At 36.2% G+C, this 15,066-nt stretch overlaps 1 protein-coding gene across 1 annotated transcript; it reads right to left on the bottom strand.

Annotated features, from left to right (window-relative positions):
- Nucleotides 1-1,309: 1,309 nt before the first annotated feature.
- LOC139478900 (guanine nucleotide-exchange factor SEC12-like) lies at nucleotides 1,310-14,696 on the bottom strand. The gene is made up of 9 exons (XM_071261575.1): nucleotides 14,565-14,696; nucleotides 13,694-13,889; nucleotides 12,575-12,795; nucleotides 11,446-11,529; nucleotides 10,136-10,254; nucleotides 9,494-9,667; nucleotides 8,282-8,354; nucleotides 7,713-7,872; nucleotides 1,310-7,159 (listed from the first exon to the last, which is right to left on the bottom strand). Exons 1-9 carry the CDS (start codon nucleotides 14,694-14,696, stop codon nucleotides 7,074-7,076), a joined length of 1,245 nt encoding a protein of 414 aa, XP_071117676.1. The 3' UTR covers nucleotides 1,310-7,073.
- Between the last annotated feature and the right edge of the window lie 370 nt (nucleotides 14,697-15,066).

Genomic DNA, 15,066 nt, shown 5'->3' with positions numbered 1-15,066 from the left:
ATACACATTGACTTGAGTTTAGATAGACGATTCATACGTACAAGCTACTACTTACCAAAACAATTTTTGGCTTGCGTCTGCAGGGTTCGAAACACCCCAGCAGCTAACTTCATAAGAAGGACCTGCTTTTCTGATATGTAAGGACACATGACACAGCATGTCTTCGGTGTATAACAATTACGACCAATACAAACCTTTCCCAACAGGAAAATGACAGTTCAAGTTAGAATAAACGGATCCCTTTTAGACAACAGTTCTCTTGACACACGTTAAAAGAATTAAGAAAATCTAAGCTAGACAATAATCATTGCATTATCCTCCTGGTTTTTCTTTGGTAGTCGGAAAGGTCAGCACACATAAAATATAATTGCTATATCTATTTTGTCAGGAGATATAACAAACTGTAAAGTGACATACCAGTGTTACATATATTAAATTAGAGACTAAATTAGCTGTATACAGTGCTTTCTGAGAATGAGTTTCGTGTCTAAGCCAGCAGTCATTATGAACCATGCCATTAAAAGACAATCGCTGACAGTGAGAGCAAGCATCCCACATTCTAATGAATGAGTTGGCTCCTTTAAAGTGAGTATGGTTAACGCCGCTATTAGCAATATTCCAGCAATACCGTGGCATGGGGACACTACAAATGGGCTCCACACATTGTACCCATGTGGGGAATCGAACCCGGGTTTTCCGCGTGACGTGGCTGCTTTTAAAAGTATTTCAGTTACATCATGGTCTGTCGGCGTATTTGTTGGAAGAAATCCCAAAGTGATACAGGTCTTAGACCTTTACCACTCTGGTGAAACCCTGAGTACGATAGGGACCTTACAAACCGAAATAATTGGGACCAACCGAACCCACGATCACAGGTTTAGGTTTTTCAAGTGCCCAAGTGATAAAACTCTGCACACCAAATATCCGATATTCTAACAATGACACGTCATCAGTGAAAATGAGATATTCATCCCAAATTCTAACGACACATTACTGAAAATGAGAAATTATCTATACCACATTCTATACATCATTAATATTCATTACTGAAAATGAGAATGACCCAAATTCTAGCAATTAAGCATAATACCATAGTGGGAGCAGCCATCACTAACACATCAATGGCTGAAGTTAGCTGTCATTATGTTGGTGCAATGCTCAAAACAACCAAGAGCTACATGTGTACTAGAAAAAACACCACCAAATCCATAGTAATGTTGGTATTACATTTTATTACAAAAAGGAAATAGTTAAATATGATAATTTAACCAGTAATGTAGATAACTTACATATTATGTAATAACAGCTGGACACAAACAAACCAATTGGGTTACAGGTCAATAAATGCTTGAAGGAATAAATGAAAACAATCAAAATATAGCCATGCTCTTTTACATGTCATTAACGTTTATATTGTAATCTATGTACGCTAAGCACACTGGGACATACCAGCACACTCTGAAGTTGAGATGACTTCTTGGTTCTCTATTGTATCCTACAAAACTCTCTCATCAATTCACCTAATTGGAGTCATACATCTTGAAAGTATACACAATGAGTAAGTTGTGGAAAGAGTTCACAACTGAAACAATACAATCTATCATAGCTTAGCAGTAAAGAATTTGTTTTGGTGGTAAAACCAGATGAACGAACTTCAGACATGTTAATACCCTGCAGCTTAAATCAAACACATTGCATCCTCTAAAATTCCACATAACTAAATATATATTGACATGACTGGCACATATGGAGAGCAAAAGCAATAGCAGGACCAGAAATCAAAATATGTACTCAAACTAAAAAAAAAACCATTTAAATTTCACACTGATTCATGATTACGTTACAATTGGAAAAATTAGTATTAACATGTTGGCATTGGTGGCCTCTTAGAAAATCCAATCAAAACATTGTGAATACATGATCATCAAACGAAGCTTTCGCATCATGGATCCTAATGGTTCAGAGCAGATATCAAAGTTTACAAAAAAAACCCACCAAAACATGGCATAGCTCATTTGAACTTATATCTCTGGTATGTTAAAAATAAAATATTTGAGTAAGATAAAAAGTCATAAAGAAGCTGCTGAAGGACATTTCATGCTAGCATTAAACCACTAACTGACACTTCATGATCTGTTAACATTCTGTTTAATAGCATCACTAAAGTAAAATGAATACTGTTAATAAGTATTAATGCAAGAAATTTGATGTAACAAAACAAAATATTCCGAAACCACACCTTTGTCCAACAATAATCAGATATTAACCATTACATTAACCCATATACATGTACAAAACAGAACAGAAATGGATAACTGTATGTTTGATTATATATTCTTCAGAAGCATTCAAACAATGAAATTGTTGTCATTCTCCCTTGCATTTTGACACAGTGACACATGCAAAACAACGTAAAATAGCATTTTGTCTAACACATACATGCTGTGATAATCAATCCTGAAATGATGAGCAATATACATCATCATCATCATCATCATCATCATCATCACTCATACTTTTGTCATTCTCGAATAATAAACATGGTTTTCTGTATTCATAAATACAAAGGTCAAAGCTCACACTTGGTCTTTCTCTCCGGCAGTTTCAAGACAACATAATGCTCATCTCAACATTCACACAAATACAAGCGAATCTTTTTTTCACAAACACTTTATCACATACAAAAGGCATACTGTTCCATTCACACCTTCTCAAAAACAAATAGCTAATGTACCATCCTTTAAGATATAATGAGCATGCTGTTATTTGTTAGTATATCATGAAAGATCTTTTTCAATCCATTTCACATTAACTCATACTCACAGGTAACATACACACACCTAAAATACCATCAACGTTGCCACATCATCTCTGGCATTCTCCCACGAAACTCAATACACTTCAACCTCAAAATATACAAACTATGTACTAATTCTTACATTAAATGGAAGCTGTAGTTTAGTATTAAATACATAATATACCAAAAACCACTTTCAGGAAGCAATTGGAGTCTTGATCAACTATCAATACAAAACGTATTCTCAAATAACACATCCAGTGTGCAGTTCAAATTGATATATTGCACAATTTTTATACATACTTATTTCACATTAACTATAATAATAACTAACACAAGAACTCAATAGCTGTATTTCATCTGCTAACTCCATTGACTTGAGCAACACCTCTATACATGAAGCACATTTTATCACAATAATTAGCTTATACATATCTAACCAATGTATTTATTACCTTTCCTCGAAAATGTTAATCAGTTCAAGTCTATTATCAAGGAAGTATAAAATGTTACATTTAAAAAAAATAGTTTATGAATATCTTTTGCATTGGGTAAGTGGACTTAGCTACCACAATTTGGTTATGTTCACCTTAGATTAAACTGCATTAATGTATATTGATAATTAATGAAAAAAAACCAACTAATACATATGTTTAAAACATTCCTTTTCTTTCCTTTAACTACTGACAAGAGGACATTTTTTATCCTTGACTCACATCATGAAATCATAAAAGTATAATACCAATTCTTAAGTTTGATAGTGATATGACAGAATAGCATCAACAAAACTGCTACGGGTCATTTCACAGCCTCCTTTATGTCCATTTCGTCATCAGAGCATAGCTCTTACTTAGATGCATATACACATCTACCTAATTCTAAATCAGAGATCAATTCATTTAATCAATTATGTTTTCAAGATCAGAAAATAGTGTCCTCATACAAACGCTCTCGAATACACCGATATTATGACGCTTTCATAGTAAGAAATGTTGTGATCAAGGCACTTCCTTGTGTCTATTCACATGTGATAGTTTCAGGCTTTCTCAAAGCTACTTGACTACAAATTTGTTAATTCTTTATAAAAAATGCAACCTCTTTTCGAAAAAAGAGAAAGATGATAGATACGCTACAATTTACCACATCTAGTTACAAAATTTCCCGACTAGCCAAACAAGGTTCCAAAAAGGCATTAAACTTCTACAAACACTCAAAATCGAATTGAAATGTCTAACAGCCAACTTTTGCAATGATCTGTTAAATTTAGAAGACATTAATGAAACTGTTGATGAGATCATGTATTATTCGGTGATATTAATATCATACATAATATCCAAAGGTAGTTCCTGAACATGAGCTGGATTCTGCTGACATTAATAAACTCACAATAATTACCACAAAAAAATCAAGGGATATCATGTTGTTTTCTTGTGAGTGAGTGAGTGAGTGAGTGAGTGACTGAGGGTGTAGGGCTCAATGCTGCTTTGAACAGTATATCCGTTACATCAGGTGGAAAGCCAAAAGTGTTGCAAGTCCTTGACAATCACCACACTGGAGAAACTCAGGGACAATGAACGCTACTGACAAAGAATTAAGCAAATGTTCTTGGTACAGAGATATGAACACGATTCCTCAAGCCATTAAACATGCTAACAGTTTCTAGATTGTCCAAATGATAACAAATAAAATATCAACAGCAATCTTCACTAAATACACTACAGCTACAACAACACATAATGGAGAAAATAACAGTCTAAGAAAGAAACATCAGTTTGTACGTGGAGAAATAATACACGCTAATGAAACAAGAAAGCACGAGTAAAACATACCAGTACTTCTAACACTAACATGAGATGAGTTCAATACTTGCTTTATGGATTTACTCTGTCAATAAACCAAGAGTCAAGAAACAAACAAAAACATGTTATGTTATCAGGGTTGACTTTTAATTCATAAAACTAAGGTTAAAATACAACAAAATCAATTATGGTAAATAATGCCATAATATATTCATCATTAAATTTTCATCACTACCCACCCACTTTACAAACAAGCATCCCGCCTTAAATCATTAAAATATCCCCAAGAACATATTACGAGTGAGTGGGTTGGGTTTAACGCCACTTCTAAAAGTATTCCAGTTATATCACGGCATGTCAGCATAATGTGGAGGAAAGCCAGAAGAGATGCAGGTTGCCAACATTTACAACTTTGGTGAAACCCATGAGCATGGGTATGGTTCTGACAAATCTAGAAACATCATAATGGCTAGCTGGATTAGAACCTAAAATCATACATTTCTGGCATGCCTGAGGGACACAACTCTGCACCGTGAATTGCGGCACCTTAGTTAACTGGGCTATCCATGCCCCCCAAGAACAGATGAAACAAATCACTTTCTTTAGACTTTTAAAAAAAAAAGAATTGGTTCTCAGGCAATGACTTTTGATAATATAGTGCGGGCAGGTGGTGGTTTTTGTTTTGTTTTTTTGCTTGTTCAAACTAGTATGTAACCAAACATTGTGCACCAACCTGGGAAAGGGCCACCCTACATAAACAAGCATACAAACTCCTGCTGCCGCCATTACCATAACACGAGATGCACTGTAAAGCAGTGCAACTGCGCGCTATATTGGATCGCATTGTTTTTGAGTATTAAAATTTTCTTTTAAATTTTAAATGGAGATAAAAACAAAACATGCGGCAGACTTTCTGAAGATGCAGGAAGTGCCTGAAAACCAAGACTATTTTTTTTTTTTAACCTTACTTGATGAAATGCACTAAATATGTAGTCCAATTATTCATGCCTGATCACAACACATCCATCAACAGTTAATGTGCACAGAATGATTCACTTACATGTTTTGATTGAAAAATTCTGATTTTGAAATTTATATTTCACAAAACTTTTGGTTGGCAGTAAGTAAGAACATTAATTGCTTTAGCCAAATAGATATCAAATGAGAAGCTCTGCATCATGTTTAAACATCCTACATTCGGTATATTAACTGCTCACTTAGCACTTTGTATTAGTCACAGGGTAAGAACTTAACACTAGCCTGCTAGCGTGGGGCTAGTACAAATTCCAGCGGGAGAGTACAAATTTATCCATTGCCACATTGTTTTAACATGACACCCGGGCTAGAAAAGCTCTTAAGTTTAGTTCTAAGCCTGAGTCAACATGCATAGAGATGTATCATTCCATCACTTGAGTGTATCAATATTGTTCCTCATTGATATCCTTACACAGGAGCTTAGATAATGATGTCATTTAAGTAACTACTTAAATAAATGACCATTCTTTGGTATGACTACTGCCACTGGTATCAAGGTTACCGTAAATGGAATATATTTGCAGTGTTGTGTTCAGAAGAAAGTGTCAGTGTCAGCATGGTTAGCACTGACACTTTTTTCTAGAAAACATAACAATTACCCTTAGGCATTTAAAAAAAAAATTACCTGAAAGCTTACGTTTTATATTTAACCTTATTATATTTGACCCTCAATCAAGTCTTGACCAATATAATATTTTCATAAAAAGAGGTTTGGCGTCAACACAGAATAATGTTAACAAAAATTCATCAGAGACCATGTTTATTTTTTTATTTATTTTTATTGTTTAACGACGCACTCAGCAATATTCCAGCTATATGACGGCGGTCTGTAAATAAGAGTCTGGACCAGACAATCCAGTGTTGGAAAACATGAGCATCAATCCACACAATTGGGATACGATGACATGCATCAACCAAGTCAGCTGACCTGACCACCCACTTCCATTAGTCGCCTCTAAGAACAAGCATAGTTGCCTCTTACAGAAAGCATTGGTTGCTGATGACCTATACTGACCTGGATCTTTATGCGTCTCAGAAACCATAATTGAATCAGATCAGGAGATAGTTTGTTTACTTAGCAATTTTTCAGCTATGTTGGCTGGTAAATGATCACATCTGGACCAGAGAAACCAGGGACTGATATTATGAGCTATGCACCAAGTCATCAGGATACAATGACACACAAGCAACAAAGTCACTGGATGTGACCATCTGATTCATTTGTTGCCTTTAGTATATGTGGTAACTGTTTTAATTTCCCTTCCATGATACACATCAGTCATAAAAATAGATTGTGAGAAAAGACCATTAACTGAGGTATATTGCCAATTCTTTCTGTGGGTGGCCATGAAGGTCGATAGTCTGTTGGATATTTCGCCATTTACACGTTTCACAGCCAGAATGAAGTCAAACAAGCCATCCTTCACTGGGAATGGAGCAGATCAAATACCCAAAGAGGACATGAGCCAGAAGATGACATAGATGATGGCAAGAGTCCCAGCAATGAGCCAGGCTGCACTGTAGGAGCCTGAAACAGATACAATACATTCAGGGCATAAAGGATTTCTCATGACATGATGACCTGTGAGTGAGTGAGTTTGAATTAATGCCGCTTTTAACAGTATTCCAGTTATATCCGACGTGTCAGCTTTATGTGGGAGGAAAGCCCGAAGAGATGCAGGTCTCAGACGTTTACTACTTCCATGAAACCCACAAGCACGGGTATGGTGCTGACAAACCTAGAAACATAATCAGGGTGAACCAGGATTCGAACCCACAATCATAGGTTTCTGGCGTGGCCAAGGGACACAATTCAGCTCTGCACAGCGAATCGCTGCGCCTTAGACAACTGGGCCACCCGCACCCCCCCATGCTCCAGTGCAATATGAGCTAAACCTGCAATACAGTCTCTTACAATCCCATGATTTATATGCAAAAGTACAATATCTCTTACAAATTACTTTGAAGTATGTAAAATATTTTTCAGCAAAGATTGAAGATGAATTTGAAATCTGACAAGCAAAGACTCAAATTTATTTCACATCTTTTGACAGTGTATTTAAATAACTGGGAAGTAGTACCTCTTGGTGCAACTTGGTGTATCTTGATAGTGTTATCTGCGGAAATGCTGAGCAGTGTGAAATCCTGGCCCCCTGTCACAGCCCGGGCCCCTTCAGAACTGGGCATGAACTCCACCCCTGTTACAAATATGCTGTGAGCCTCCTTCACATGGTACAACCTCTGAAACAGCAACCAGTCATGCATGTATTTACACTGACACTATATTTTCTACAGCTCACTGACAATGTTGTCAGATCATAGGCTGCCAGTGCTACACTGACAGAGTTATCTCCCTTTGTATGTATACAAAATGGTCAATCACTTCTTTGATCTATAAATAACTACACACAAAACATATTAATCACATACATTCAACCAATCAAGTATGTTCATTTACATGATTTACGGAAAAAGATTCCTAAAATTTAAATAAAAGTCTTCCAAATAGTGTTTCCGAAAATATACAGAGAAAAACAGACAATCTATTGCAAGTGGTGTGATCAATGACTTATCAGCTGGAATAAATTGGTCACAGATTGATGATATAATTTAAACCAAGTTCCAATGCAAGCAGAAACTGATTACTCACCTGTAAACTGAAGGATACATAAACAGACACACTTCCAGATATTGTTCCAACACCAAGGTAGATTCCATCATCACTGAAAGAGAGGCAGGAACTCTTAATCAATATGTAACTGGTAGATAGGAGTGACATGTGTCTTCAAAGAGTAATGTGTATAAAAAAAACTGGATTCTTTATTCACAATTCCTCTCTCATATACTCTTAATGGTCATAATGTGGGTTAGGTGAATAAAAGCTCCACATTCTCCAAAGCATAGAACTTTCAGGAGCAAGATAACAAAACAGATTGCTTCTGTATGGATTCTGGGAACAGGAAAACAAAATTCATAAGCAAAATCGTTGCTGTTTTTTCGTCATAAACTTGAATGTTTGCATATTTGCATCATCAAAGATATTGCATCTGTCTGTGTGTAAAGGACGTCAATTGACCTTCCCTCCTGGAACTTGGGTAAGGTTTTGGGTCTCTCTCAAGATACACAATCTAGGTTACATTGAAGTGATGGGCATGTTGAGATGTTGAGTATCATGGTAACATAATACATTATTTTGAAGAGTTTACATGTCATATTGATGCTAATAACAGCTTATTTTGGGTTTGGTTTATTTTCTATGTTCATAATAACTGAGAACTCAACACTTGAAACTGGGATCCAAGCATGACCACATGTATTTCGACAAGGAGTAGTGAGCGAGTTTTACACTGCTGTGAACATTATTTCAGTAACAGCACTGTGTTACTTGATGTAGGAGGAAAGCCTGAAGTGATGCAGGTCTTAGACATTTTCCACTTTAGTGAAACCCACAAAAACATGGGTATTGTGCTGGAAATCACAGAGAATGTGGGTTTGGAATCTATGATCATATGGTGTGGGTATGTATAAGGGACGTAACTCTGCACAGACATCTATGTCACTATGTATGCAGCAGTTTGTGACTTTAGCCACTAGTTCAAAGCTTGAGTCCTGTACAATTGTGTCTAGTAAGCTCAGCCAATAGACCATAAAAGAACACAAATGTCTCCACTGAAAATGATGCAAGGAGCAATTTTTGGGGTTAGTAGTCTAAAATGGTTTGGCGTAAGACTTAATTTTATGCTTAAGGCGCATAGACTTAATTGCAGTAAAACAGCTCAGAAAACAATATTTTTCATCTGACAATCTTTATCATTGAAAGCAATTTCCATTTCCCTTCAAATTTCATGCATCCAACCATTACCTGACTGCTAATGAAGATAAAACCTCGGTTCCTGTGCTGGCATGTTTCTTGGGTTTAAAGGTGCTGGGGTCCCATAATGTCATGTAGCATGGTGAGGGTTTGGAAGATCTTTTGCTTGGTATGCTCAGAGTGTACAAGTTGAATTTGCCTTTTTTGCCTTCAATATGCCCATATCTAAAAAGGAGAATTTGCAAAATCTCATTGAGTTGCAAACAAGTTGCACATGCACACTTCATTGCTGAACTGCTGTGACATAACATAAACATTTCTCAATGTTCAGTTTGTCTAAGCTAAAAAAGTGGAGAAAAATCAAAGAAATAATGGGTCTGAAAAATCGTTTGGACGGCAGTCAGTGAAAACTGTGAAAACAATTAATATACCCTCAAAGACATTTTCTTCATCCTAAACATATTAAAGCAGAAAAAAGAAACCTTGTAAATTTCTTGTTTTATATACATGTATGTTCAACATTTTCAATATGGTTCCAATTATCAACGATCATTGTGACATGCGTTCATTCAAAACTTTCATTTCAAGATCAGTGCAGGGAAAAATTGTACGGCATCTCTAAATGACATTTGATGCCAAACACTACATTCTCTGATTAACATACACAGAAGACTGTCGTATGAAAAACCTCACCTACAACATCTAAACCTATACTGTTCTGACGGTCTTTTCTTAAACACCAAATCAGACACTTTCTTTCCTTCTTTGGCTTTCCATACAGAACCTGTGTTGTCCCTGGATACGGTCACTATCTGCAAACAGATAAAAATGTACATATAGAAAGGATCTATCATCCCTCGTATACACGGGATCTATTGTAACCTGCATGTCCGGGAATACACATTGAGTCAAACAAATAATGGCGTTCATTTATCAAGAAAAAGCAAATTTGAAATTAGACTTGAAGTGGGCAACAGGTAAAATGCATCTAAAAAATGGTGAGGTGAGGTGAAATAGGGGTTTAATGTTACGTCTAAGATTATTGCACTTATATAGCAACGTGTGTGTGTGACTGTGTGTGTGTGACTGTGTGTGTGTGACTGTGTGTGTGTGACTGTGTGTGTGTGTGTGTGTGTGTGTGTGTGTGTGTGTTAACGCTGCGCTCAGCAATATTCCAGCGACGGCCTGTAAGCCAAAGAGTCTGAACAAGACAATCCAGTGACTGATATTGTGAACAACGTTCAGGGTACGAAGACACACAATCTGGTCTGGACTGATGCCGATTTATAGTGCTAGACCACTGAGATACCATGCTGCAGTTTAACATGAATACCCCACTCAGACACAGTTTCCTGACTCTGAGCCAACCAGTATTTGTTTTAGCCACTTAATGCCGAGCGCCATCATGTATCATGATACATAGGTAATGATATGATACATATCGCAACATACATATTTACCTCAAATTTGACTATAATTATTTTGGAACATGTTCTAAAGAAAAAGCTGGCTATAAACACATGTTCGTAGCTGCTATTTTTTAGTAGTGAACTTGGAAAGCTAATTACAACACATTTTGTGATATTTGACTCACAAAATTGCTGAGGGTCATTAAACGGGTAGTCGTAATATATTTTAGCAAGTGTATCGTGTTATATCAATACAGAAGCAAACGTATCATGTATCGCATTGATGCATGAAAACTTACGATGCACTGGTGAACCGATGTATCATCTCAACATTACTAAATACAGGGTATTTGACATACCAAACAGTACATTTTGGTTGAAACAGTGACAGGATTTGGCAGCCAATATATACTGATATACAGTCTGCCACCATTACATAAGATATGTGAGATAATATTGTTATGTCACACAGGCAATATTTCAGCTATATGATAATGCATTGATAAAGAAAGATGACTGCAAGTTGGATCTTTTCATAACTATAGATGTTAGGCCTGATTCTGACGTGACTACACGATGCAGAGATATACTTACATTTTGTCCACATGGACTGACATCAAGGTCATCGATGTCACTGTTATGAGCTTTCACTTCATAGATCTTTTTCAAGTCTGGATACTACAACATGATGACAATGATAATTTTTAGGTGAAACTGCAGTGCAATAAAGACGTATAGGTACAATATAACTGAATTGATGTATCTGGGAAAAAGGTTCTAATATAAATAAAGATTGAATGGACCCACAAGATTTTGTTCATCTAAAATATGCATAGGATTGACTGAGACTGATACATTGACATAAACATAGATTGCACACAATTACTATTACGTCTAAAACAACAACAAAAATGTTTGTTTGTTTGTTGTTTAACACCACACTCAGCAATATTCTAGCTATATGACAGCGGTCTGTAAATAATCCAGTCTGGACCAGATAATCCAGTGATTGAAAACATGAGCATTGATCCACAAATTGGGATACGATGACATGCATCAACCAAGTCAGCGAGCCAGACCACCGATCCCGTTTGTTAGAATGTAAATGTAAGTTACTGTGTATTGATATTTTATGGACGTTTTATTTGCACTATTATATGCATTACCTCATTTACACATGCATGTTAACCGGAAATGATGATCAGAATTAACTGCCCCTGTTGTTTGAATATATTTATCTGTTGACATTCATGCATCGTTAATCATCTGTTAATGTCAGCATGGTCAGACATGTGTACGCCTCTGTCAATAAATCTTGTATCCAACAAGAGTAGTTAGGCCTCTATCAAACAAAAGGTCAGGAGTCTGGTGAATTCAACACCATGCTTGCGGCAAGCATAGTTGCCTTATGGCAAGCATGAAGACCTATCCTCTGCATGGATCTTAATGGGTCCAAACTAGTTCTCTGGTAATAGCTTGTAGAAAATTCCTACAGATCGGAAACCTAGTGCTTGAAATTAAAGGTAGGGGAGGGGGGTGGAATTTTAGCCGAGTATTTGCATCTACGTACACCCTAAATCTAAAACTATTAACATTAGGTTTATGACAAGGGCTAAACTTTCTTGCTGCAAATTGAACACTGGTGGCCTACTGATGTTTTAGTGCGAAGTATAGTGTCCTGACACATGCTGAAGAAATCAATGATAATCTGTTCCAAACCTACCTGCCATACTCTGACAAAACCATCAGCTCCTCCTGTTGCCAGAATAGAATTGTCGGCACCAAAACGGACCACCTTTTGAAAACTGCCATCTTTAGCAAAGTCTGTTGTAACATGTTTGATTGGTTCAATGTCAAAAGTGATATGTTTGGTATTGTTGCTTTTCTCCTTTGAGGAATTTTCACTTTCTCCTTTTCTTTTTCGGACCTTGGCGTCCTTGGACTCTGTGGATAAATTGTAAGAATACATGCACAAACTTGAATTAATTCTTAACTATTAACTGTAATATTGACTCACACAACATCTCTGTCATAGTGATAGTGGAAGGGATAAAAACAGACGTACTAGTACATGATATACTTGGTGTAATCAGCAATATAACAGCTTTAATATGGAAGTCTGCAAATAATTCAAGCGTAGAGAAATCATGTATTTTGTAATTATGTTGAAAGATATGACAAAACGATCGCTTAATCATGCTAATGTACATTCTTGTTCCTTTTGAGTACACATTGTATTCAACATTCAACACGACATTGTAGTTTCCTCTTACAACAAGCACGTTGTACTGGCAGTACTGAGTACATAATGTATTGGGAGCACAAACATTAACAGTGGAGACCTTTTGACTCAAGTTCCGCATATTTCTACCACTTTCATGGGTGATATACATAACATACAGAACAATGATAATCAGAGATAACAGATATATATTCAAAAGAATAATAATACACTTCAATGACTTGTCTAGCATTGCTTAACATCTCAATGATGGTACTCAAAAGTACTTCTTTATGGCTAGTGAGCATGGTGAGTGACAATGTTCATGGATATTTTTTCACAATAACTATGCATGATCAAGGCTAAGCAAATCAGATAATAAATCTGCAACTTTACCTGAAGTCTGAATCTGGAAAAGACTTTTTGATGTCTACTACCATTTTAAAAACAAAATCAAAGAGACTAAGAACCAAATTTGATAATGAAAACACTAAAGATTTTGGCACATACTCTGAAGTGGTAAACGTGGTAATGTTTCGTTTTACAACAATGTTTTTTAAAGTTAACTTCTAAATATACATATTGATATATAAAGTATCAAACCACAGGGTATCAGTCTACCTGATTGCTTTTCTGGAGAAACAACTTTGTATTTGAGTGAGTATGTGTGGCATTCATCATCCTGTCCAGTTGCAAGGTAATGGTTTCGTCCATCATAAAAGGTATCACAGTTCATCACCGCCTGGATCCCAGTATCATGACGACACAGACTTGCTGACAAAACCTTGTTATCAGACAACTTCAGCTCATAAATTTCCTGAAAACAAAATGCAAGATCAAGATTCTGAACATGTTCTAAGTTTAAATATTGATAGAGCACAAGAATACTGACATGTTAGAAAAAGAGTAAGCACTGTTTCCCATTAAAATAAAAACAACAAACCTTTTATCATAAATATCATGTTAAATCATAGTCATAAATATATTATAGTATTTGTAACCAATCACTGAATCAGTGATGTAAAATTAGAATACTTCTGAAGAATACTTTATATCCCACAAGTCTTTTTGATTATGATTATCTTCTTAACTAACAACTTTGAACAAGCACACATCTTAAGCTATTGTTATTTAGTCAGTTGCAAAATATCCATACCCTTGTTGTAGTTCATTGTATAAACGAGGGAAGTAGGTCTAATATTTTATTTCGATTTGCACACTAATCCTCATCTGCCAATTAAACATGAAGTTTAATTGGCAAGTTAGCATTTATCGTCAATTAGTTTTTCGTTTTGAGAGATGTTCCATCGCCGCAGATACGCTGCATTAACAACACAGCACTACCATTTCAGCAGCCGGCCCAAACCAGAGCTTGGAATTAGGACTGTCGTCGGCAGTCAGTCAAGCAGTCGCGAGTGTCGTCTGTCAACGTGGAACATGACGCGTCAGTATTTTCTGTAGAACACTCATACAGAATAAATCATGAACTCACAACAGCATTGGGAACGCCTGTTTTAGCCTGACCGCCCCCGCCTGCTACAAGAAAATGTCGATCTCCAAGTGACCGTACCGCATACAGCGGAAAATCTGTTGTTGACAGCAGAGTGCCCTTCTGCGGCGCCATATTGGATTTGTGCTAACATTAACTGCGTTACAACAATACATTTTCTTATGAGACATTAACCATTTCCAATAATTTTTATTCTTAACATGTTTTATGTAACATATATAAAATTAAGTTGGTACTGTTTCTAAGTCTTGTATTTCATCCACTAACAGCACGAAACATTTCGAGTGCGAGTCTAATATTTATATTGTATTAGCCGACAACTATTCTCATTTAGTTCATTTGCAAGTGGACGTACAAGTAGCGAAGTTAAAAGGTTATAGAGAAAATGGTCCAAATTGCGGTGAAAATTGACCCTAATTTTTGAGAAAAACAAAACTAACACAAATCTGTAGTAACTTAGTATATGTATGTGGACATTTCGCTA

The sequence above is a fragment of the Haliotis cracherodii genome, unplaced genomic scaffold (genome assembly GCF_022045235.1).
Source record: "Haliotis cracherodii isolate W230 unplaced genomic scaffold, xgHalCrac1.p SCAF_4, whole genome shotgun sequence".
Taxonomy (NCBI): domain Eukaryota; kingdom Metazoa; phylum Mollusca; class Gastropoda; order Lepetellida; family Haliotidae; genus Haliotis; species Haliotis cracherodii.
The sequence above is the reverse complement of the archived record's forward strand: the minus strand, read 5'-3'. Positions and strand labels throughout refer to the sequence as shown.

What these genes read in the sequence shown, in the direction of transcription:
- LOC139478900 (XM_071261575.1), bottom strand. Translation starts at nt 14,696, where the DNA reads ATGGCGCCGCAGAAGGGCACTCTGCTGTCAACAACAGATTTTCCGCTG. An exon ending in TTCTCCAGAAAAGCAATCAG is followed by an intron (nt 12,796 to 13,693) that starts GTAGACTGATAC and finishes ATTTATCCACAG; the next exon opens with AGTCCAAGGACGCCAAGGTC. An exon ending in ACACCAAGTTGCACCAAGAG is followed by an intron (nt 7,160 to 7,712) that starts GTACTACTTCCC and finishes TATCTGTTTCAG; the next exon opens with GCTCCTACAGTGCAGCCTGG.